Genomic DNA, 26,041 nt, shown 5'->3' with positions numbered 1-26,041 from the left:
CTCCTTGCTCGTGATTGTAACCGTGAAGGGTGTTGTTCTCTGCTGCACTTGCTTCCTTGCGTCAAACCTCACCTATAATTAGTTGCAAGACATTGTCCAAATGTACGTCCCAATAGGGAGTTGTCCAAATGTACATCCCAATTTAGCACCGCAATCACTCAAATATCAAGCATGTGATCTTAATTTAAGTAGAGTTCTCGAGTTCAAAGTTGAGTGAAGCAGTAGAGCCTCAGATTTGCATTAAGATAAAGGGCCATGCTTGCATGCCTACTTCCGTCCATAGATGATCAAAGACTCAGCACACTACCAATTTGAAACAGACTATGATCATTACAGGTCTTTAGTTGTTATCATCCATGGCCATGGTTCCTAGTAATGTAAGGCAGCTCAATGTCAAAGACACCTGCTAATCTCCTTCTCTATGTTAATGGCCGTATGTACTTATCTACATCAACGTCCATATTTTTGTGTTGGCTTTCTTCGACCTGGGTAGAAAAGCCATGGTTTGGTAGGTGCTTTTTGGTACATTTTGTCCGCTAGCTCTGCATCTTGCTGTGTTATTAGTGCCGATCCACAAATTTGTTATGAGTACTGGTTAGATTTGCTGGCACTGCCTGTTCGGCAGAAAGGGAGGGTGTATGCGAGGCATTTTCCAGCCCGTGTACGGATCTTCACATTTTTTGCTTTTGGAGGGTTGGCTCAGGCGAATATAGCAAAATGTTAGCTTGCTGACTTCCTTTGACAGCTGACTCCCACACTCGTTGCCTGCGCGTAGCTCGACCTTCGTGAGCTCGGAGGTCAGAGTAGCGTTCGCTACATGAGGTCGGGGTTGCGTAGTTCTGCAGGTTAGTTGTCTCACTCTCTCTTTGTAGACTCCTTTATCAAGGTTCCGGAGTCTGAGTTTGCCGGCGTCTGCTGGACTGAGGGCACGGCCAAGGGGTGTTTCTGGTAAATGAGCACGGCTTAACTCTCTGATCTGATATTGTCGACAAAATGTAATCCTCCGACTTTTGTCTTCCGGCTACTTGGGGAATGGCGTCCAATTGGCCACCCTCTACATAAGCACTGTTGTCGTTACCTTCCTTGGCTGAAAGTTGTTTTCAGTGCTGCTATTGAGACCATAGACCGTAGCGTGTGTAGGGATTTCCGACAGTATTGCGAAGCCATAGCCTAGATTTCGACCTACAGAATGTACAAGAGTCTCTGTTCCAGCATGCATTGCGTCTGATGAAGGGGACGAGCATAGGTGACCATGAGCAGGCCTTGTGCTGGTGTAGGGAGAAAGGGAGGGTGTATGCGAGTCATTTTCCAGCCCGTGTACTGGGGGATCTTCACGTTTTTTGCTTTTTATGGCTCAGGCGAAAATAGCAAAATGTTAGCTTGCTGACTTTCTTTGACAACTGACTCCCACACTCGCTGCCTGCACATAGCTCGACCTTCGTGAGCTCGGAGGTCAGAGTAGCGTTCGCTACATGAGGTCGAGGTTGCGTAATTTTGCAGGTTGGTTGTCTCAATGTCTCTCTCTTTGTAGACTCCTTTATCAAGGTGCCGGAGTCTGAGTTCGCCGGCGTTCGCTGGGCTGAGGGCACGGCCAAGGGCTGTTTCTGGCTTGTCTATTGCACGGCCAAGGGCTGTTTCTGGCTTGTCTATTTTAGTCAGGAGAAGGCGCCTTGTTTTTTACTCCATCAAATTTCGTGTGCCCTGTAGTCTACTAGCTTCTCTGTCTGGTCTGTGCCATTTTTCCTTTCCTCTCTCCTATGGAAGACTTCTAGTGGCTTGTCGCACAAGCGTAGGGGGCCAGCATTGGGGTGATAGGCGGGACTGGTCTAACGGGTCGTGACGGGAAGAGGATGTTCTGGCAACTTCAAATAGGCGAGATACTTCATGTAGATCACTTAAAACTACATGGTAAGGCAAGTACTTCATCCTTTGCTAAGATTCTAGTACTGTAGCTCTCCTTTAGCAAGCACACCTAGCTGGCTTTGAGTAGCAATAGTGGTAAAATTTCCATGTTCGCTTTGGTTCTCTCAGTTCTCAAGAGTATAACTAAGGTTCGCCATCCCCAACAATCATCTGCAAGACATACTGAAGCAATTACCAAGTATCCTATACACATGTTCAGTGACAATTTCTATATTTCTAGCTAAGAGAAAGGTACAAAGTGCTTTTTCATTGTTTGCCACTTGCAGAATGTACGATTCTACAGGTTTCTGCTGTCATGTAGGATCCGCTCATGCCGAGCATGTAACTACAACTCCTTCATTTGCTGGCTGGGAAACTGGCTGTGAAAAACGTAGGTTCGATGCACAGAGTACAACGGGCTTACAACATGTAGCAAGGCTGAGAAAATAGACCTCGATGCCGTTGACGACTGAGAGCGATGGGAATGTGCGCTTCTGATGATGGAAAGACTGAGGCGAGGCTTAATGGGCTATTGCAATACTGAGTCGCAATGGGAGCACTGGTGGGTGCAACTCTGAGTCGGCTTCAGCGAGGAAAGCGCTGAAATGCAGAAGTGGGAAGGCTGACCTACGTATGTTGTGTAGACTCATGTTAGGAATCTCAAAATGCAAATGCTTTTCTCTTTCTCTTTCTCCCCCTTATTACTGTTGTCTTCAGTGACTACGTGTTTCTCCATTAGCTAGAACAAGGAACATTGTCTTGCTGATTCTTCATCGGTGACTTTCCAAGATGAAGCACCTCCAAGGCCAATTCGCAGTGCAAGTTTCGTTTGGTGCCCAATAATTGTCAAACACACCTATATGAAGGTTCCCCATGCTGGGCCAATGTAGTGAGCATATGCCATTCTCTTCTTCGCACAAAAGGCACAAAAAAGCAATGCACGACTCCTCTGGTGCCCATTGAATGTGAAATGCACTTTTACAAGGGCTCCATAAGAGAGCTGTATGTAGTGGGCATTGATTGTCGCCTTGTTTGTACAAAGGGAAATGCTGGTTCGCAAGATCTCCTTGTCGTGGGGAACATGAACATTGCCCATTATCCTCTTTCTACAAAGGAAGAAGCTGGGTCGCAAGATTTCCTTGCTATGAGAAACGCACTTGCAACCTGACTACGCAGTGGCCGTGAAAATATGGTTTCCAACCGACGCTACCTCCGTCATCGACAGAGGCAAAGCACACGCTCATTGCCTGCTAGCTTCAGCTGAGCTCCATGTTCCTAGAGTTCTATTCTCAGATTTGGTTCTGAAAGTTGCGATGCAAGCCTTATATTGAGGCTTCGGTGACCTAAGCGTCTTCTTTCTTCTCTTTCTCTTCCTATTGCCATCATTGTCTTCAATAAGATTATCTTTTTAAGCTTCGAGCGTGGCTACGTAGGAGTGTGCACGCGTAACACAGCAACTACATTCTGTGTGTGGGAAGCTAAAATCGAGATACCGACGTACTGACTCACAAGCTCATGACAGAGGGTCACAATTGCAAGTGGCTCCACATTTACCACGTTTCTCAGGCAATGAAGATGGTGCGTCCCTTCAATTTTGCACGTCTGTAAACGTACATTTCATTGATTTTGCACGATGAAATACAAAGCAAAAAAACAAAAAATAAATTCTTGTGGATGCAGGCAACACAAAAGCTTCATATATTCGTGATGGATTTGCCGAGCCCCTCACAGGTACGTGCAAATAGCTAGCATTCATCTCTGTTGAAACTTGCATACTCGTATAGAGGCTTCATTTGCTTGTTTGTGTTTTTTGCCTCAGCCTGGAACTGAAAGCACTACCATGAAAGCAATGGCTGTAGCTGACTTTTCAGAGCAGTTAAAGTTCGGCGTTGTCTTCGAGGGGTACATTCTGAGCAGGTACGGGACTTACGACCAGTCTACAAGTGCAGCTACCTCGGTTGTGCGTGCAGACTTGGTTGACGAAGAGGGCTTTGCTACAATCACATTGCAAGTGTTCAAAGATCTGATTCCTGGATTCGAAAAACTCATAAAGAAAAGATCATGGGTTAGAGTGGAGAACTTCCAAATCCAGCTAAAGAAAATTTCTTACGACAAAGGAGACGCTCCTGTGGTCATTGTGCTCAACAAAGACTCAGTAGTACGCGAGCTCCCTCCCAAGAAGGCAAACATAATGTTTTTCTCGAGCGCCACAATTTCAGACATTATGCACACACAGAACCGGGCAGAAAGAGAAGAAATGGTATCTGCGGTGGTCGTCCGAGACGGAGGAGCACAAGTCACGCGTAAACAAAAAAACCATTTTCCACATTGATTTTGCGGATGGCGTTACCACTGATGACAAAGAAACTGTAAGGAATCCATCTTGCAAAGAGCTACTTTTTTGATTTATTGCTTTTTGTTTTGCAATGTTGACAAAGTTTGATGTAACTTTTTACAAGGTGGTGTTCATGAGTGGATGTGAGGATGACAGAAATTACATTCTTAGTGAGTTCCGTAAGAAAAGGTATGCAATGTTCATCTTGAAGAATTTATTCTCCGGAGTGTATGACAACAAACGGTCACTGCAATTCCGAACTTCGACCATCATTGCCCCTGTTTATGATGAAGACTGTGTAAAGCACTTGCAAAATGTCGTAGATTTCTGAAGAGTGAAGTATGCAACACGCATAGAGGTAAAGAGCCCTCGGGTTGCCATCGAGGGAACTTCATAAGAAAAAAGACTTCTTGTTTGACAAAAAGGAAAAAAACAAAAAATAATATGGTATATTTTCTTGCAGGTGTCTGGGTACTTGTCATTTTGCTCAGTGAGCCGACCGTTTTACTTGGGCTGCAGTGAATGCGCCACTCATGTCCATGACATTGACCCTTTGTTAGTCCATCTTGAGACAACAGAGCATTACTGTCCTCGTTGTGCTGCAACAGTTCACCTCCAATTTGTTCCTTACTTAGCTGGAGCAATCGAGAGCAACCAAACTTATGTGAGGGTGTCTGTGATGAATGAATGGGTTGGAAGGCTCCTCGACATTGAGGAACCGATTCACTCATACTTTGAAAACAATAGAAAAGAATTCTATAAAAAACTGAATACTACGCGTGTGTATGGTCATTACAAGATAGATGAAGCGCATGTGGTCGTAGATTGCAATGGTCTGCACCTCAAAAGACTGAGAATTGACCAGCTCTCTCAGGTAAGAAGCAATAAACACTTTCTAAGATTTTCACACTGCCAATTTGCTTGCTTAGAGTTAGAACTCTGCTTCTCTTTTTTTCTGCTTGAGGAGTCAAGCACTCTTTCCTAAGCAGCTCATCTAGCGAAGAAAGAAATAGTCAATGAAAGATCGAGCGACAACAAAAGATGGAAGCTTTGTACATACCATGGTTTTCCTAGCTAGAGATTATATCGTTCATCATACTTGTATACATCGGTTAATCGCCTGAAATTAGATTGTGAATAACAACTTTCTAAGTATTCAAGTTCTTGAAATCTCCAACTGTTTGTGTTTGGTATTTAAAACTTTAATGTGTCATTTTCAGAACTGCCTTTGTCTTCTTTGAAGAAAATACATACTCTCTTTCCCTTGAGAGTCGAAATTAGATTGTGAATAACAACTTTCTAAGTATTCAGGTTCTTGGAATCTCCAACTGTTTGTGTTTGGTATTTAAAACTTTAATGTGTCGTTTTCAGAACTGCCTTTGTCTTCTTTGAAGAAAACATGTACTCTCTTTTCCTTGAGACTCTGCTTAGGCTTTTCTTGCCCAATTCCATATTTATAATTGTCTTTCTTCAACACTATCGGTTGTTGCAAAATTCCTCCTCCTTTTTCTGCGATGAGAAAATAGAAAAAAGAATTTAAATTCTAAACCTTGAGTGATTTCCTCGACAAAAGATTGTATAACAAAGAGACATGATTCTTTACATGGGTCACCAAATCTTGAAACAACATAATTTCCTCTTTCTCACATTACAAAAGCGTGAGAACTAATAAGAAGATAAAAGAGGTTTGCCCAAATTTGGAGATTTTGTGAGCGACCTGTTTTAAAAGAAAAATTCCTTTTACATTCCAAACATTGACTTCCAACAATGCCAGTGGCCGACCGGCACTACATCGGACCTAGAGTTCGTCGGCGAGAGTGGTCTACTTTGATTGCACAAAGGTGTACAATGCAAATGCAATGGGCGGATGCAAGTTGGACTATGCCGATGACGACGACGGTGGTGACGACGTCGACTTATTGGCTGAAATCTGTGATCTTCTAATCGTTGTATTCGGGGACTGTTTGGTGGCTGAAAATGACTGTTTTGGCTGTGTTTTCTTGGGCTAAAGTTGGGGGGACTTCTGCAACCGGTCTGGGCCTGATCTGCTACTGTTCCATATGCTGAAAATCTGCGTTTTTAGGCTGCAAACCAAAAAACGCTGACCTGATGTCCTAGCGTTAGTGATTTGCTGAGCTTTTGCTACCGAATGGTTGGAAACAGGCAACGCTAGGGCTGCTATGCATCTGCTGGTGAAAACGCTTCAAAGTTGATGCCTGCTCTGCTGAATGCAATGAAGAAAAACGCTGAATTGACCAACAGATCCAGCGTTAGTAGATGGCTGTAAAAAACGTTGAGCTTGCTGGACAAAAAAACGGTAAGGCCTGAGGTGATTTTGTCGCGGGAAAATACCGAGGATGGGGCTGATCTGCAAGGGAATAACGCCAGAAGGGGGAAGACTTCAAGCGATGCTGATGCTCTGTGAAAATGCCAAGGAAGGGGGAGGTATGGCGATGGGGGTCCTGAGGGGGGGTACTATTGAGAAGTTGTCTTCTGGCTAGGAAGGTCCTGCTACCTCTTCTGTTGCGGAGTGCTAACTTGGGTTTTGTTACGTATTAACTTACCCAATTTGCTCTACTGACTACCCAACAAAAGTCGCTTAATAAATAAGTGAAAAATGTCAAAATTAGGGAAAATGGGATAAAGACACTGGAAAAATCCCCTAACTAACTGATTCTAATGGATTCTGAAGGGAATACTGATGATCATGCTGTGTGTAACCGGAGGATATGCATCTATTGCTAAGTGACTGGGCATGCACAGTCTACGAACAGACTCACAAAGTGCCAGATCACTTCTAATCTAACTTGACTTGACTGACGGGAACCCTGCTATGGTGTGGCTTGTCCATGGACACATAGGGTTGGGATGTGTCACGTGACATCCCCTCCTTTTCAAAGTGAGGTACTGGAACCGAACTCTACGACGTCGAGGGAGATCGTCAAGAGCATCCGGAATCCTAGAAGGGACTCTTCGCAGGCCCACTCTGATGTGTGGGTCGTGCGATACTTGAACTTCATGAAGGTTTGCAAAGCCTTCTTCTTTGGGCCGCGCCGAAAGCGACAAAGTCTTCTGAGTCTCCTTTCTTGTTTCAACTTCGTCTAGAGTCCTGCTCCTTTCATCTTCAAGGATCTCCATGGCTGAAAATTCCTGAAACCATCTCCAACGCAAAACCATGAATATATCCATTCCATGTAAAGTGAAGGAGAAAAATCTTGTCTTCTCTAAAGACTGTGTATGCAATGTCGATGAACATAAAGACGAAGTAACAACCCGTTTGTCAAACACATACAAACAATGCGATCTAATCTTTTCTGTTCGATCGAAATCAATCAACTTTGGCAATTCACAATGGAAATGCCCATGTTCGGTGCTCATACTATCATGTGCTCGTTCGGAAACTGTGTCATGCCAACGAAGAGACATGGAATGTGACTTCCTGACATACAAACTTTTCATCTTTTCATGAACAATCCGCATACATTCGTGCTCATCCATGAGAGAAACGTGCTCAACATACAATATGTCATGCCTAGGAAAAGGGATCACATAACGATGTTGACTAAAATACAGGTAACCGCCACGGATGAAACACTCAAACAATGCGTGCGTATCAATTATGCGGACACATAATACTTCCTGTGACGGTTCTTGAGACCTAGGCACGAGAGCCAAGATCTGTGCTTCCTGAAGGGGTTCTTCTTGAGTGGGTTCTTTCTGAGGGGATTTTGTTGACCTAGGCTCGAGAGCCAAGAACGATCCTTCGTGATTGATCGAATCTACAACGAGGTTAGCTTCGCTAGAAAAAGTATCCACTAACACGTCATCCATGTGAACAATCACGTCATCTTCATGCTTGTGAGCAATCATATCTTGATCATGCAAATTACCATGCTTGTCATTGGCATCCAAATCATCATGCTTAACAATATCATTCGACTTATCATACTCATCTTTGTCATCCAAATCATCATATGCTTCACACAATCATGCAAATCCTCTGTGTCATGCTGTGGAGAAAAAGAGACTGGGAGAGTCTCCTTATCCCGAATCCTTTCAACCTTGTCCTGCATATTAGCAATGAGAGATGGAGAAGGAGCAATGTCCATTCCCTGAAAGACAGTAGGAGAATCATTGTCGGCATTGAGAGTGATAGTGTTAGCCGAAAATTTTATATGAGCATCATTATCACGAAACCATCGAATGCCCAAAATCATTTCGCATCCCGAGAGAGGAGAAACAACAAATCTTCTAGTGAAGGCAGTCTGCTGAATTGCAAACAACACATCAAGGCACTCCTCCATGATGAGAGCGTCCATACCAGGACGAAAGCCAGAGACCTCGATAGGAGATCTCGGACTAACTTCGAGGCGGGCTCTCTCATCAAGAGAGGAACTGATCATATCATGCATACTACCTGGGTCAAACAATATGACAAAATGGTGCCCCGACGTACGACCATAACATTTAATGAGAGAATCATCAATGAGAGGGTCCTTAGAAACTTTGGGCACAATCGTGTTATCACTCATTACATTGATAGATGTAGTGGGTACTGCAGATTGTGTACATTCATTTCCTTCAAGCTTAGAACATGTTCTTTTTATGTGACCCTTAATGTGACTATGAAAACAACGACCTTCCTTAGAATACGTGCTTTGTTCTTCCGAAGTGATATGACCTCCTACAATTCCTTGTGCTACCTTTTCATCTGGAGTAAGCTTAGGTTTAGCAATTGTGTTAGCCTTACCCTTAGATTCATTGGAAGACTGGTTAGAAGAGTTACCATTCTTACCATTCTTACCGTTCTTACCGTTCTAGGAAGAGTGCGAAGTCTGAGAGGTACTTGTGGAAGTCTTGTTCTCCTTAGGCTTTCCCTTGTTGTGCTTCATTTCTTGTGCGAGAGCAATCGCTACCTCCTTATTGAGATCCGCGGGTTCAAAGACTTCAACATCAAACTTGATGTATTCGTCTAACCCAAAGAGAAAAGCCTCTTTGCGCTCATCATCCGGCTTGCGTAATTGAGTGCCTGGCTACAAAACACTGTTAGAAAAAGACATGACTGGCATACCATGTTGCTTGAGATTACGCCAATCCTTTGTCAATCGTGCGAGGTACTGAGGTGGCATAAACCGCGCCTTGAGCTTGTCTTGGAAATCAGCCCAACTAAAAGAGAGGGGCGTGAAATCGTCGGCTGTCTCTAGGTGCGCGGCTAGCTGTGCCTCTTGCCACGCATGGTACCAATTCATGGCATCATCGGCGAGGTACATAGCTGTCGTCAAAACTTTGGTATTTCCTGTTTTCTTAGTTGTCGCAAAATAAACATTGAATTGATGCAACCAAGAATGAATAACCGTAGCATCCATCTTACCATCATACTTACTGAAAGTCACTTTTTCAGTGATTGGGTTGTTGGAATCCGCGTCGTGGCTTGCACCACGAGAGGAACTCCCACGATCTTTGGGTGGTTCCGTCTTCGAGGCTAGTATGTGGGACATAAATTTTTTATGGCGAATCTCCCTTTGAGCCTCTCATTCATCACGCTCGCGCTTGAAAGCAAGGTGCTCATGTTCCTGAGCAAGGCGATTTTCTTCTTGTCTATCCATCATGGCCATCATCCTCGTGACCACTGCCTCCATAGGGTTTGGTGCACTTGGTGGCGTAGATGGGGAGGGGGGAGGGTTGGAAAAGTCTCTTGGTGGAGAAAACTCTTCGTCCCCTCTCTCATGCTCATTACCTGTATGTGAAGTATCCATCCCGCTTTGGGTGACGACCATGCACTATAGTCTTGGGTTCTTAAGTTCACGAGGAACTTGGGTTCTTGAGGTTCTTGAGGTCCTTGATTCGTGAGAATTGTGGGTTCTTGAGATTCTTGAATATTTCTTTCGCTTGTGAATCGCATTGAGAAGGATCTTCTCTTCAACCGAGTTCTACCCTTTTCTGCGGGTGCACCCCTTGGCGGCCTTGCGCTCACACCGAGGTTGCTTTTTCCCACCTCACGTCGATTGGCCGGCCACTAAGTGCACGGTCCGCTCTCAATGAGTGAAAAGAGACACAAGGGGAGGCTAGACAAGCCCTTCTTTCTTGGGATTCCTGTCACTCTTCAACAAAACACGATTAGGAATCGCCACGCCCAAGCGAACTTGGGTTCGTGCGATCGTAACAAGCAAAAAAAAAAAATCTTGTGGTTCTTGTGGTTCTTTCCTTGAGTAATGAAGAACACTTCCAAAGCTCTGATACCAATGTTACGTGCAGCGGAGTGAATGTTGTATTTTCTCAAGATTAGTGATCTTTATTGCTCAAGGTTCCTTTAAGTTCTTAGGGAAAGAGAGAGCTTTCCGTCTTTGAGGAGAGTGCTATGATCACGAACAAAGTGAGTGGATCTTGTGCGTGCTAGTGAATGAGATTGAGAGAAGGAGAGAGAAGAGATACGACACCTGAGAGGTTGTAAAACCCTCCTCCGAAGGCCCCACACTCGTCGGCAAGCGTGGTCTACTTTGATTGCACAAAGGTGTACAATGCGAACGCAATGGACTGATGCAAGTTGGACTATGCCGTTGACGACTACGGTGGTGACGACATCGACTTATTGGCTGAAATCTGTGATCTTCTAATCGCTGAATTCGGGGACTGTTTGGTGGCTGAAACTGACTGTTTTGGCTGCGTTTTCTTGGGCTAAAGTTGGGGGGACTCCTGCAACCGGTCTGTGGCTGATCTGCTACTGTTTCATATGCTGAAAACCTGCGTTTTTTAGGCTGCAAACTAGAAAAGCTGACCTGCTGTCCTAGCGTTAGTGTCTTGTTGAGCTTCTGCTGCCAAATGGTTGGAAACAGGAAACGCTAGGGCTGCTATGCATCTATTGGTGAAAACGCTTCAAAGTTGATGCCTGCTCTGCTGAATGCAATGAAGAAAAATCCTGAATTGACCAGCAGATCCAGCGTTACTGGATGGTTGCAAAAAAAACGTTGAGCTTGCTGGACAAAAAAAACCGCTAAGGCTTGAGCTAATTTTGTCGTGGGAAAACACCGAGGATGAGGCTGATCTGCAAGGGAATAACGCCAGAAGGGGGAAGACTTCAAGCGATGCTGATGCTCTGTGAAAATGCCAAGGAAGGGGGAGGTATGCCGATGGGAGGTCATGAGGGGGGGTACTGCTGAGAAGTTGCCTGTTGAGCGGGAAGCTCCTGCTGCCTCTTCTGCTGTGGAGTGCTAACTTGGGTTTTCTTATATATTAACTTACCCAATTTTCCCTATTGACTATCCAACAAAAGTCACTTAATAAATAAGTGAAAAATGTCAAAAATAGGGAAAACGGGATAAAGTCACTTGAAAAATCCTCTAACTAGTTCTGATGGATTTTGAATGGAATACTGATGATCATGCTGTGTGCAACCGGAGGATATGCATCTATTGGTAAGGGACTGGGCATGCACGGTCTACGAATAGACTCACAAAGTGCCAGATCACTTCTAATCTAACTTGACTTGACTGACGGGAACCTTGCTATGGTGTAGCTTGTCCACGGACACATAGGGTTGGGATGTGTCACATGACAGCATTTAGCCTATTTTCCTATTTTGGGTCATTTTCACTTATTATTTTTAAGTGACTTTCCAACAAAAGTAGTTACTAAGTTAATATATAAGCAAACCCAAGTTAGCACTTTCTGGCAGAAGAGGCAGCACGAGTTTCCTGCTCAATAGGCAACTTCTCAGCAATACCCCCCTAGAACCTCCCAACGTTTTTGGACCTCCTCCTTTGCGGGGATTCCCAGCAGAACCATCGCCTTGAAGCTTCCACCTTTTGGCGTTGTCCCTCCTGCAGATCAGACATCTCATTAACGTTTTGCTCACCAAGCATTTGTCCCAGCCAGCGTTTTTGTGCTCACAAAAAAACGCCAGCCTAAAACCTCAGCTTTGCTACCATTTTCCACAAGCAGCCTGCTAGCGTTTTGTATCTCCACAGCCCAGCGTTTTTGGCAAGAACAAAAACAACCCAGCGTTAATGATTCTCAGCAAAAAGGAGGCTTCAGTTTAGCGTTTTGGGCCTGGCCATATCAGCGTTTGGTCAGCAGATTTCAGCCTTGAAGAAAACGCAAGTTTTCAGCCATGGCACGGTAGCAAATTCCCCCAAGTCGGTTGCAGAAGTTCTCCCAACTTTCGTCCAAGAAAACACAGCCAAAACAGTCATTTTCAGCCACCAAAACAGTCCCGAAAACCAGCAGATAGAAGACTACAGATTTCAGCCATCGACTCGTCGTCTTCACCACCGTCGTCGCCATCGGCATAGTCCCATTGCATCAGTCCATTGCATACGCATTGTACACCTTTCTGCAGTCAAAGTAGATCACTCGCCGACGAGAGTGGAGCCTTCGGAGGAAGGTTTTACAACCTCTCGGACGTCGTATCTCTTCTCTCTCCTTCTCTCAGTCTCATTCACTTGCACGCACAATACCCACTTACTTTGGTCGTAATCATAGCACTCTCCATAAAGACAGAAAGCTCTCTCCTTCCCTAAGAACTAAAAGGAACCTTGAGCAATAAAGATTATGCACGCACAATATCTACTTACTTTGTTTGTAATCACAGCACTCCCCATGAAGACGGAAGGCTCCCTCCTTCCCTAAGAACTAAAAGGGACCTTGAGCAATAAAGATCACTAATCTTGAGAAAAAACAACATTCATTCCACTGCACGTAGCATTGGTATCAGAGCTTTGGAAGTGTTCTGCGTTACTCAAGGAAAGAACCACAAGAACCACAAGATTTTTTTCCGCTTGTTGCAATCGTACGAACCACAGGTTTACTTGGGCGTGGCGATTCCTAATCGTGTTTTGTTGAAGAGTGACAGGAATCCCAAGAAAGAAGGGCTTGTTCAGCCTCCCCTTGTGCCTCTTTTCACTCATTGAGAACGGACCGTGCACTTAGCGGCCGGCCAATCGACGTGAGGTGGGAAAAATTCGTACCAAGTTTAGTTTCCTTGAGACTCGAATTGTGCAAGATTTAAATTATCCAGGGTTCAGGACCGAGACTTGGTTCAGGTTAAGTCTTGCCTCATGGTTTGCTTTGTATCATTTTCTCGGGCGTCTTCTTGTGACGAGGCTCAAAGTCGAGAATCGAACACCCACTTTGATTGCGCGTTTTTGATAGATGCCTTTTTCGGCCAATCCTAGAGGACCACCAGATTGACATTGCTATCTAGTTACGAGAACTCCGTTTAGCCTGCGGTGTTCTGCTCTTTTTAGGCACTCCTGAACCTGCATATCCGGGGCATGCTTGCAATCAAGCCGAATGATAGAGAAAATACTTGGCAACAATAATATCTACATACTCGAGGCTCTCCCTCAACATGGGCTTGAAGATAGGCGCCTTCAAGTTCGTGCCAACAATCTGGGAGTCGAGCTTACCTCTGTGAATATTCTTGCACCAGTTTCCCCATTCAAACTTGAATACACAGAAGGTCTCGACAATTATGCGTGCGAGAGCGGCTGTCATGAACTTCAGCTTCCTTTACCACGAGGAAGCACGTAGCGACGATTTGTGGAGTTCTACACTCCCTTGACAGACAAAAAAGAGAGCTTACCTCTCGGGGTTTTCCGCACGAGGAAGAATCCGCCATTCGAGCCTGAGGTTTGGAAAGGAGGGATTTCCCTATTTCTCAGGCTTGTGGAACAATTCTTTCTGACAAGGCCTTTCTTCACGAGAGCAGATCAATCCATCTTCCGGCCTTGAGTGTCGTTCTGGCCTACCTGATTAAGAAATTACAGCTTGCTTGGAGCTTAGAATCAATCTTGGAAAGTTTGTATGGGTCTGTGAGGAGCTTTCTGTGACTGAGCTTACTGCCGACTTGCACCAGGACTGGGGCCAAGGTTTGCATCGGTTACTTGGCTGATTTACATAACCAGCATTTGCGCCTTCTTTACCACCAACCTACACCAAGGCCAAGCTAACATTTACACCAGGCTTAGGAACGAGAGTTGGTTCATTTATGCAGGAGCCTTTGGGACTGATTTGCACTCGGTTCAAGGTCAAGACCTTTACCAGTCTTGCTTGCCTGCAGAGTTGATTTTACACGCAGGTTAAGGCCGGGCTTGCAGAGATTGTGCATGACACTCCGGTGCTGGCTTTTTTTTCCACGTTTAAGCTCAATGCTTGCACCAGCTTTGAGGCTGATTAATGCCAGGTTCATTGCGACAAGAGAGAAGAAGGTTGCCATCTAAGATCCGCTCATGCCGAGAATGTAACTACAATTTGGTCGTTTGCTGCCTGGAAATAAAGAGCAGCCATTATATTGCTTTTCTTGTGTTGACAGGGACAAACGAAAAGAATGCTCGTTCCTTGCTGGCATGCATTAGTGGTCGCCTGCCATGTGGGCGACATTGCCCGTCGAGCTCATCGTATTCTCCTCTACCAATTTGCTTTTATCTTCCTTTCTTTCTTTCACTCTTTCTTTTCCTCTCTTGGCAAAAAGAAGCATGTATACAAGGCATTACCAGCTTGTGTACTGGGGAGAGCAAGAATTGTTGTGGAGAAAGAGATATACAACAAGGAAAAACAGGCACGTAAAAGAAATAGGAAGAGAAGCTACACACATTGGATCGAAGACTTGGAAAAAAAAACTGATACATTTGTACAGTTCGAATACTGGAGCCTTAAAGAAACATGTTATAGAAATTTTCTTGCAAGAAAACAAACAAGTATACATTACTAAGAAAGGAGTACCTTCGAAACTTACAAACTGCTTAAAAAAAACTTGCCAGTAATAAACAAATTGGAGAACACTCAAATGAGGATTTTCCGCTCCCAAAATCACTTATAGATACAGAGTTTCTACATCTGCATAGACTGGCGAATAGACTCAGCAACAATCGTTTCGGAACGCGGTTAGCCTAAGAAACAATGACTGTCATAGCAATATGAATTTGTTTCCGGAGCTTCTTTCATTCAATCCACTTATTCCTTGCATTGATATATCCATAGATTAGAAACGATTACATGCGAAATGACCAACTCCACCTAGATGACGCATGATAAATTCTTGCTGAACTTTTTGAAAGATTATTGTTTCACTAAAGCTCTTCGACTTTCTCTTTGCTACTAACAGGGACCGTGCACTATTGCCTGAGTGACGAACTGAAAGGGGAGAAGGAGAGGGTGAGGAGGTGAGTAAACATTACATTTGAAAGCTTTTTTTCCATACTTGACCATGGCTTTGACTGGAGCCCCACTGCAAGAAAGATGCACATATACTAGTGTTGGCTTAATACGCCCAAATGATTATGAGTACGTTCCTGGTGATTGCTTGTTCAACACACTAAACTATTTGCTAGGAAATACATTCTCACCTCGTATATTGAGAAAACAAATCATTAACAGCTTCATCTCTGCCTTACGTAATGAAGAAGGCCATGCAATGCAATGTCTGCGAACTTTTTTATCGCTTGATATTTTGCGGACATTGCATGGTGTATACTCCGTAAACGAGTACAGTTACAAAATGCAGCTACCAGCTTCAGCTGGTGGATTGTGGGGAGACCTTTTCTGCATTTTCTGGTGTGCATACCTTTACAGAAAAAGCATTACACTTTGGTCCAAGTCAACTATGGTAAATTACATAACATATTTTTCTCACTTTGATGTAGCCTTACATATACTTTATGACAATCGTCCTTCACATGTTGGACATTTTGAACCATTACTTCCTTCTCAAGCTCCTTCATGCCCAAATGCCGTATGCACACACTCTTCAAAAGATATTACATGGTGTAATGAGTGCACTCTAAGTTTCTCAGACCTACAGACAGTGGAAAATTTTGATTACACTGCTGGTGACTGCATGTTCGATGCTATAGCCTACTTGCTCAACCACGAAAGATCAAGCCAAGAAATAAGACAGGTAGGTGTTCGTGAGCTGACTCAAAACCTACAAAACAATGATGCCGCAGCTATAGAGACTGTACAAATTCATTTAACCGAACCTTTCTTGCGGGAGACGCACAATGTTGAAAACATAGAACAATACACTGAATTGATGACAGTGCCTGCCTCTGTCGGAGGCCTATGGGGGGACGCGATTATTCTTTATTGGATAGCACGAGGATTAAAATTAAACGTTACAGTATGGAGCTTTTCAAACAAGAAAAAAATGATTGAGATAAACTTCTCTGAAAGTAAGCAAATTGTAAATTTACTTTTCCATGATGAATACAGAAAAGAAGGACACTATGAGCCGTTTATTGATGTCCCTAGCAGAGAACAAAAAGCAAGAATTGTTGTGAAGAAAGAGATACACAAAAAGGAAAAACAAATATGTAAAGAAAAGAGGAAGAGAAGCTACACGCATTGGACCGAAGACTTGGAAAAAAAACTGATGTCTTTGTACAATTTGAATACTGGAGCCATAAAGAAATACGTTATAGAAATGTTCTTGCAAGAAAACAAACAAGTATGCATTTCTGAGAAAGGAGTAGCTTGGAAACTTACAAACTTGTTAAAGAAACTTGCCAGCAATAAACACGTTGGAGAACATTCAAATGAGAATTTTCCACTCCCAAAATCAATTATAGATATAGAGTTACTACATTTGCATAGAGACAATCCAAACTTGCCAAAGAAAGAGATTTGTTTGCGTTTTTTAAGAACCCGCAATCTACCAGACACTAACCTTAGTAAACTTACACGTCACTTATACTTTCTGCTAAAGAAACCCAAAAACGTACACGAAATTACTTGTGAGAAAACTGTGTATGAAGATCTTGAAACTGAGAACATTGTGTCGCGATTTATTGAGGCTACCCAGCAAACTCCGACAGAATTTTGTTCTTGTTGTAAACGACTGAATTTCCCAAAAGACCTGACGGGCGACTGCTCATACAAAAAGAATCTGATTGAGTACGAGCTATCCACGATATTAAAACCAAACAATACTAACAAAGTGCAACTGTGTAATAGTTGTTTATACTACTGTAAAAAGAAAAACGTCCCAAAGTTCTCATCGCCTTCTTTCCTATGTATGAATGACCAAATTGAATCAATAACTGCACTTAACGAACTTGAAGAGCGATTGGTCGCACCAAGAAACACGTTCGCACAAATTCATCAATACTTGCATTACGGCCAATATCTCTTACGAGGAAGTGTAATAAACATTCCAGCGACAACAGACGTAGTTCAGAGCGTCTTGCCCCGCATAGCTATTGAAAACACAACTATCGGTGTAGCAATAAAGAGGAAGTTGGAGTACAAGGCAATTTATAAAAGTGGCCAAATCCAACCGCAACATGTCATTGCCGCATTGACTGATTTGATAGGTACAGCGCTATATAGAAAACACAATATACAACCTAACACACTATTTAGCAAGCAAATGGCTGCACTCCATGCTGAGAGCAACGAACCGGATGAGAATCACGAAGCACTAATCGATGACTTGCAAGAAGAAGCTACAGAACCGCACACAGATACCCTCTTGCATAACTTTGCTGACTCAAACGACTTTTTTGATGCCTTTACAAAGGTCTCGACGATAGCTCCATGTGAGGGTAATAGGCCACTTGGACTATTTGTAGACATAGACTGCGAGGAGTTGAACTTTCCTACGCTTTTCTTTGGGAAGGAACGATCTAACCAAGCGGGCCTCATCGGTATACGTATCAAGAGATTTGCCAATGGGAAATTATGAACAGCGACCGACGATTTGCAAGGCACATGACGAACATGTTCTTCAAAGTCATTAAGATCATGATACATCAAATTCACACATCCGCCTGGGTTAGACTACGAAAGTCAACATTGAATGATCGAGTCATCCGTGCGGCTGACGTGAAGACAACAGAAAACTTAGAAAAGGTCTTGCAATCAGATATTGGATACAGAGACCTTGAACGCTTGAGAATTTCTCCAGATTATTACGAGCGTTTGCGAAAAGACGTTTTTGCAATGATCCGTCAACTTGGCCCACCTACATTTTTCGTGACGTTCACAAGCGGTGAACGGAGTTCACATATATAGAGAGAGAGAGAGAGAGAGAGAGAGAGAGAGAGAGAGAGAGAGAGAGAGAGAGAGAGAGAGAGAGAGACCCTACAAATATATTTTGTTGATAAGAAGCCATTACAAACCGCATTACCGACACTTTTAAACGACAATCACCTCTATAGGAACAAAACTGCCACTCTGCATGATCTCATAAGAGAGGACCCTGTCACATGCGCTAGATATTACAACCACAGAATAGCATCCTTGCGAAAGTTACTAAAATAAGCACCAAATATATACGGCCCCGTCAAAGACTTCTTCTTCATGACTGAGTTCCAACCATGTGGAAGTGAGCATGATCACGGCCTTCTTTAGATAGAGAATGCACCTATATATAACGACACCAATGAAATAGAGGTTATTGCTTTCATTGACAAGTACATATCTTGTGACAAACAAGACATTGCCGAACATCAACGTAATATTCAAACCCATTTACACACACACACATGTAGAAAGCGCAAAAAGAAAAAAATGCAGATTCAATTTTCCACAACCGCCATTACTTACTACTATTCTCAAGCCTCTGGAGAATGCCACATGTACAGATAATGAAAACGCAAAAAAGATTTTCTATTTTTTAGAAACACATGATGAGAATGATCTTCCCATAGATTTCCATAAATTCCTCAACTTGATTCAGGTAACAGAAGAAGCCTATACGAGAGCAATCTGCTCCACAATAAAAAGACCAACAATTTTCTTAAAAAGAAGTCCCCAGAACATACGAACGAACGCGTTCGCGAAACATTTAATAAATGTTTGGGAAGCAAACATTGACTCCCAGTTCATCCTTGACCCATACGCGGCGGCAAAGTATTGTACTCCTTACTTAACAAAAATGGACAATACATTGACAAAAGTCTTCCAGCAAATTCTGAGACGTACTAAAACTAAAAATACTGGTCCAGCTGAGCAAATTAAACAGCTCGGAACAACACTATTAAACGCTCAACAAATGTCCATTCAGCAAGCGGCGTATTTGATACTATCTTTTCCTTTCTTTCATGCATCTAGATCTTTTTAATTTGTGAACACAGCACCAGCGGCTGAACGAGCGGCTGAACGTGTGTTCATGTTGAAACACGCCAAAGAACTTTGCTGACATTATGAGAGAATCAATTATTGATAAATACAAAAAACGGCCACCGCAACTAGAACCTTGTACATTAGCAGACATTGTCACTGAATTCAATCACGAAAAAAACTTCAGACGGCGAAAAAAAGAAAAAGTGATTAGGTCTATTAGATACAATAAAAAGCGCGATCCTGAAAATTTCCATAGGGAAATGCTGCTATTGCATTTGCCCTTTCGTGGAGATGAAGCCGACCTCCTAAACGAACACAACACTTGGCGAAGTGTCTACGAGCTGCACAAACAACAAATTTTGGAAAATTACAAAAAATACACGCGCCAATTAAGCTCAGAAAACCAGACACAATGGCATGATGTCGCAGAAATAGTAGTCGCTCTAATAAGCAGCAAAAGTTCAAGTTCTGACGATGAGAGCGAGCACCTTGTGAAAGTCACCAACACTAAAAATGTAGAACCTTTCACAATCGAACTCGGTTCACGCACCAATACAGCTACACACATTGGCAACATTCAAACCTATGAGTACTTGACTCCTTTTGGCGTAACCTCCGACACAGTTACACACTACAAACAGATATGCCAGCTAAATTATGAGCAACGAATTTTCTTCGACGACATAATGTACAAAGTACGGTACGAGCAAGAGAAACAGATCTTCGCTTTCATAACAAGAGGCGCTGGAACAGGGAAAACAATTCTTCTAAAAACAATCACTAAACAACTTACTAGATATTACAACAATAATAAGCAGAGCGACCCATTAAAACCAAAAATTCTCAAACTCGCATACACAGGAAAAGCAGCATACAATATTGATGGAACAACAATTCACTCGGCTCTGCATATACCTATAAACCAAAAAATGTTAACACAACTTCCCGACTCACAACTAGATACCTTAACCAAGGTCTATATGGAGCTGAAGGTACTTTTTATAGACGAAATTTCGCTATTGGGAGCACGAATGTTTTCGAACATCAACAAACGCCTCCAAACAATTAAACACAGACATCATATACCTTTTGGAGGTATACATGTACTTTGCTTTGGAGATTTATACCAGCTTCCCCCGGTACGAGAGATAAGTGGGTTTTCACAAACTATTACCCCTTGAGTCTGAATGTATGGCAAGCACACTTTAAACAATATGAACTGACTGAAGTTATGCGCCAAACTGACACCAACTTTGTGAATATTCTCAACCGGATCAGGAAAAATGAACAAACGAACACTGATGTCAAAACATTGAATAACATATGCTTCAACAAAGTGTTGCATAACATACATATACCCCATTTATTCTATACACAGCAAAGAACATTACAACATAATAACGTTATATTCAAGCTCATGGAAGGGCCAATATTTACACTTACTGCGGTAGACACACCCCCTGTAACCACCTCCACAATCTTGAGCGACGCAAACAAAACAGTTGGACTGCACAACGTACTGAACATAAAGCCGTTAATGCTGGTTGAGCTATGTGCAAGAAACTACGATACAAATGACGGGCTTGTAAATGGAGCAGACGGACTTTTCCAAACTGCTGTAACTTTAAACAAAAAATTGGTAATGTGGATTGAATTCTACAACAAAGAAATAGGCAAGGAAACACGATTCAAAAATAAGCACTTGTATACCTCTGGCATTGGCTCTACGTGGACATGTATATTTCCAGTAACGAAAGAGTTCCAACTAGGAAAAAGCAATGTTAGCAGAGTCTGTAGAACTCAGTTCCCAATTCAACAAGCTTCAGCAAGAACTATACACCGCTCCCAAGGACTCTCACTCGATCAATTAGCCTTCTCGCCCGACAAATGTACTAGGCATGGTTTAACATATACTGCACTCTCACGAGTTCGAACCACGGAAAACCTATTCCTCCTAAATCCTCTACCTAGTTCAAACTTCACTGTAGATGACAATGTGAAGAACGAGACCTCCAGACTCTCCTCAGAAGCGCGTTGGAAACTGTCCACGCCATCACTCAGAAAAGTTGATCCAAACAACATTTTGATGATGTCTCTAAACATAAGGTCATTATGTAAGTACTTTGAAGATATCAAAGTTCATCCACTAATATTGAAGAGCGACATAGCTTGTTTTCAAGAGGTACATACACTTCACATAGACTTGCTAAATGCAAATACGAAGTTCAAAATAATAACTATGCAAACAAAATATAACACCACTATCGCATACAAATCTTCTCTCGTACCTAATAAAACAAATATTTACATTGACACTGACTACAAAATCATTGAAACCACTATGCAACACAGTAGCAAAATTTACATACATTTGATAACGCTATACCGATCTCCAAATATTCACAAGTTCGAGTCTTTTTTAGCCACTCTCAGCATGATATTAACAAGATGCTCGCAGAATGAAAACTTGATTATTATGGGCGACTTCAATGTTGACATGCTAAAAAAATCTCATCAACAACTAGCTTTACAAAGCATGATGTCGAAATGTGGTTTACACATTCGAAATACACTACCAACCACTATATATATGCATCTTTACTTGATCACATCTGGATGACTAAATCTTGCTTTACTTCTGAAACAAACAATTTTCCAGTATACTGGTCAGACCATGACGCTATATACATTCTATTAGACAAGCAATCTCTTGCTCCAGTAAGTTGACTAAAGCAAATCAAAAATCTCTTTTTCCAATACTCAATTGAAAAACTCAAATTTGTCTGAGGTCCTTCAATACGACCTTCCAAAAAAGAAAGAGACAGGTCAATTCTTCGAACCATTCTCTTTTCAAACCTGCAAATCCAGCAACTTGCAAAAACTACCCAGCACATTCAGACTTGAACAACTGGAGCTTGGTGCGTATTCCCTTTGTCATTGTCTTGCTCAGCCTTCGTTGCCAGTATTGCCCACATAATAATAATAATGCCATGGATTTCTCTACCCTTGGCAGGTTCTTCAAAGAGCAAAGAGCAAAAAACAAATGCAGATATTGTTCCTTGTAGCACGAACCCACAAAGAGACGTTCACCTTGCTCCGCACTTATGCATCAAAAGGATCGCAGGCAAGGCGCATACCCAAAGAAAGAGCTTCGCAACAACAAGCTGCAAATGGATCTGCGCTCTCAGCAACCCCTCCCAACTCATCAAGGTCTGTCTCTACTCATCTTACGGACGTCATTTTCAAAATACCTCCATTTTTACTTCGTTGAAGTTTTTTGTTGCTTTCCTGCATCTTTTGTGAAGCTGACTTCTTTCCGTTAGTGTTGCTCAGCCTTCGTTGCCAGTATTGCCCACATAATAATAATAATGCCATGGATTTCTCTACCCTTGGCAGGTTCTTCAAAGAGCAAAGAGCAAAAAACAAATGCAGATATTGTTCCTTGTAGCACGAACCCACAAAGAGACGTTCACCTTGCTCCGCACTTATGCATCAAAAGGATCGCAGGCAAGGCGCATACCCAAAGAAAGAGCTTCGCAACAACAAGCTGCAAATGGATCTGCGCTCGATTCGAAATTTGTACCTTGGTCTGCATAATTCAGTAAGACGAATGCACTCAGTCATCCCACCAATGTTTGCATGTGGGTACTCTTTTTGATGAATGGGCTCTTTTTGCTCTAAACCTTGTACGTGAGAAAGCAATCAACTGTTAGTTTATGGGCATGTGAGCTTACATCCATGGATGTGAAGCGTTCGAGTTTTCATGTTTCTTTATGCTGCTCTTTCCAGTTGCGTATTCTGATTACATGTGAGAGAGAGAGAGAGAGAGAGAGAGAGAGAGAGAGAGAGAGAGAGAGAGAGAGAGAGAGAGAGAGAGAGAGAGAGAGAGAGAGAAAGAAAGAAAGAAAGATTTTTAACGTCTATGTCAGGCCGAAATCGGCCTATGAGACAAATCAAATGTACATGGTGTGTATGTCATCCGTCTATCGGAAAGACAAATGAAACAAAACTGATACAAAACTGATACATGTGAGAGAGAGAGAGAGATTGAGACTTAGCTCTGTCTATATTGAAGCAAGCAATGGTGCGGATGTATGCGATGCATACTCTAATTCGGATGTTTATTTCCTTCCTTAGTGTAATTAAATCAATGATATGCTTTGCTGCGATCACCCGATGCTCTATTTGCATGATTGATTTTTCCTTGCCTTTTTCTCAGGTATGTATAAAAACCAGCTGCAGGAGTTTGCCCAGAGGAGCTGCTTCAATCTGCCTGCTTACTCTTGCATCAGGGAAGGACCGGATCATGCGCCTAGGTTCAAGGCAACCGTCAACTTCAATGGGGAGATCTTTGAGAGCCCCCATTTTTGTACTACTCTCCGCCAAGCAGAACATGCTGCTGCTGAGATTGCATTGAACACGCTCTCGAAAAGGGGCCCTTCTCAGTCCCTTGCTACAAAAATTCTGGTGAGTTTGCAAGTTATCCTTTTTAGTTGAATATTCTTTAGATTCTGAAATATGTTGTTGTATTCTTAGTTTGGGTACTGCACCATTGTAGATTTATGTCGATTGCATAGGTTTTCTGTATAGGATGAGACTAGTGCATGCAAGAACTTGTTGCAAGAGACGGCACAAAGAGTTGGTTTGTCTCTCCCTATGTACACCACCATGAGGCTCGGACCTGGACATCTTCCTGTCTTCAAATGTCTGGTGGAAGTTGCCGGAAGGGTTTTTGCAGGAGAGCCAGCCAAGACCAAGAAGCAAGCAGAGAAAAATGCAGCCATGGCAGCATGGTCTGTTATCAAGCAATGTGGGTGATTTCTTTATTATGTTCAAATCGATTTTTCTTGGAATTTCCTCATTCTTGAGGGGTATCTATGTATTCAACTTTCACAGTAGGAATTATGTCTATCAGTTAGTATCCTTGTATAAGGAATTTTGAATGCTATTCAAAATTATTTCTGTATTGAGCTTGTATTGTGCCTTTGGCAGGGACACAGCCTCCTGCCATTACAAGCTCAGAGGATGCTGCTTCCAATGATGGTGAGAGAACTGGCAACACTTATGCACTGACCTTGAACAGAAGAGATGACACTTCCTCTCAGATACAATCATGCCACCGCAGCTATGGTAGTCGCTCTAGGGTGCGTGTCGTAAACATTAGGGGCAAAAATCGCCTCAGCAGAGAAGGGAGCCCAGCTGGGCAATTTCATTTTGGGGCTTCTTCTTCTCCTTCGTCCCCACCTTCTGACATCGGTTTTGAGGACAAAAGCTATCTGTTTAGTAGTCAATCCAGCGCTGGCAGCAATGCGGTGAGCCCAAATATCATAGGGGGATATCAAAGGAGCCCATCTTGGTTTGGCAATGATCCTACACAACAAGATTCATTCTCCAGAAGTCGAGCAAATGGTGGTAATAGGCAACTCTTACAAATCTTCCGTAGCAGCATGAACCTTTTATTCACCTTGGTGTATCAAAAAGGAAAATAGCACCTGTTGTTGTTGAATGTTCCCCACATCACAAGTATGCAGCTAGATAATTGAAAGATATATTTCTAAAGCTGCACTTAGCCAGTCATATTATCCAATGTGTATATGGTTGAGCATGCTTTGCATCAAATCCTCAATTGATAATTACAAATTGGAGTTTTGTAAACAAGATCTTGACAGATTGTTCCTTTTAATACCGTATTGTGGCATTACATACTCTCCGTTTTTTCATGATCGGCAAGAAAGGCAATAAGATGTTTTGTCTATTTCAACTCTACATGTTATTTTAGAGCTTTTCTGTTTGGTCACTAATGGCAGTTCAACAGATACAGTCAATTTGAGAAGTCCAGCAACTTCGGCTCTCAAACCTTCCATGTTTGCAGTATGTATTGGCCAACCGTATTTCACAGCAAATGTGAGCCTTGCAATTGGGCAGTACTTAGTCTAGTCCCATGCAGTTTCTCAGCAATAATCGTCATTATATGTGGCCTCTATGAACTGCTAGCAATGACTACAGCTGGCCTTGGCAATCTGTTCTACGTTTCCTTTCACATCTGCTCATGGTTTGATCTAGTGGTAAAGGTCGAAAACTAGAAGTTCCTGTAAGTGGTATGACATACATGGTTCCATACGAGTACACACTGGTTTTGAAAGACTAGTCCTTGGTTTAGACATGATGTCCTCATTTTGGTTTGTAATGTTATTTTCACTCCTTGACAAGAATTGTGAGTGGTATGGCATATGTACTTTAATACCAGTTGAAAATAACCATGATTCATAGTTAAGAGTTTGAGTTTGCAGGTTTACTTACCTACTTAAATCTAATTGTAGGCTTAGTTGTAGATTTCACAATTAAGTCTTTCAGGTTCATGGTCCTGGAGCCAATATCGACACACTTTGTATCGGCCCTTGCCACGCTACTAGAGAGGTATGTATCTGGTGGAATGGTTGTTTCTAGGTACATTGATCTGACTGCCTTTGTTTCATGGGATTTGATTCTGATTGTTCCATGAAGGCTTTCTTGTGGTGCTTCGTGATATGCTTATGGACACATTCCTTGGCATTGGCCAACCCTCCCTTTGATCAGAATGAAAGGCACATTCTTTGATATGGACACATTCTTTGGCATTGGCCAACCCTCCCTTTGATCAGAATGAAAGGCATTGCCATCGTTTGCCTCCAAACGCCTTGTTTACGCGAGTACACATTTAGAAGCGCCTCATTTTCTCTTCAGAAGCACCTCAACTTGTCAGAA

The 26,041-nt window shown here is 42.7% G+C and overlaps 3 protein-coding genes and 1 pseudogene across 5 annotated transcripts; all 4 read left to right on the top strand.

The window, feature by feature from the left end:
• The first annotated feature begins 559 nt into the window (after positions 1-559).
• On the top strand, positions 560-18,327 carry LOC147459634 (uncharacterized). Its single transcript, XM_086510843.1, has 2 exons — positions 560-845; positions 15,339-18,327. Exon 2 carries the CDS (start codon positions 15,441-15,443, stop codon positions 17,913-17,915), a length of 2,475 nt encoding a protein of 824 aa, XP_086366969.1. The 5' UTR covers positions 560-845; positions 15,339-15,440; the 3' UTR covers positions 17,916-18,327.
• Positions 842-5,222, top strand: LOC147459635 (uncharacterized; annotated as a pseudogene). Its single transcript, XR_015187889.1, has 5 exons — positions 842-3,480; positions 3,583-3,633; positions 3,722-4,271; positions 4,362-4,595; positions 4,701-5,222. The product of XR_015187889.1 is annotated as an uncharacterized LOC147459635 (transcript).
• A 3,517-nt stretch (positions 18,328-21,844) lies between the features above and the next one.
• Positions 21,845-22,830, top strand: LOC147459633 (uncharacterized). Its single transcript, XM_086510848.1, has 4 exons — positions 21,845-22,015; positions 22,123-22,215; positions 22,311-22,507; positions 22,694-22,830. Exons 1-4 carry the CDS (start codon positions 21,845-21,847, stop codon positions 22,743-22,745), a joined length of 513 nt encoding a protein of 170 aa, XP_086366974.1. The 3' UTR covers positions 22,746-22,830.
• LOC147459632 (double-stranded RNA-binding protein 2-like) lies at positions 22,745-26,016 on the top strand. Of its 2 annotated transcripts, XM_086510846.1 has the most exons (7): positions 22,745-22,898; positions 23,517-23,764; positions 23,888-24,107; positions 24,290-24,609; positions 24,693-24,709; positions 25,652-25,714; positions 25,802-26,016. In XM_086510846.1, exons 2-7 carry the CDS (start codon positions 23,519-23,521, stop codon positions 25,821-25,823), a joined length of 888 nt encoding a protein of 295 aa, XP_086366972.1. In that variant the 5' UTR covers positions 22,745-22,898; positions 23,517-23,518; the 3' UTR covers positions 25,824-26,016. The 2 variants fall into 2 exon arrangements, with proteins under 2 accessions (XP_086366972.1, XP_086366971.1); XM_086510845.1 differs by lacking the exons at positions 25,652-25,714; positions 25,802-26,016 and having other exon boundaries at positions 22,747-22,898; positions 24,290-24,980.
• Positions 26,017-26,041: the final 25 nt, after the last annotated feature.

Source organism: Adiantum capillus-veneris, chromosome 4 (assembly GCF_014529385.1).
Source record: "Adiantum capillus-veneris isolate H3 chromosome 4, ASM1452938v2, whole genome shotgun sequence".
NCBI lineage: Eukaryota > Viridiplantae > Streptophyta > Polypodiopsida > Polypodiales > Pteridaceae > Adiantum > Adiantum capillus-veneris.
This window is presented reverse-complemented; position numbering and strand designations above follow the sequence as displayed.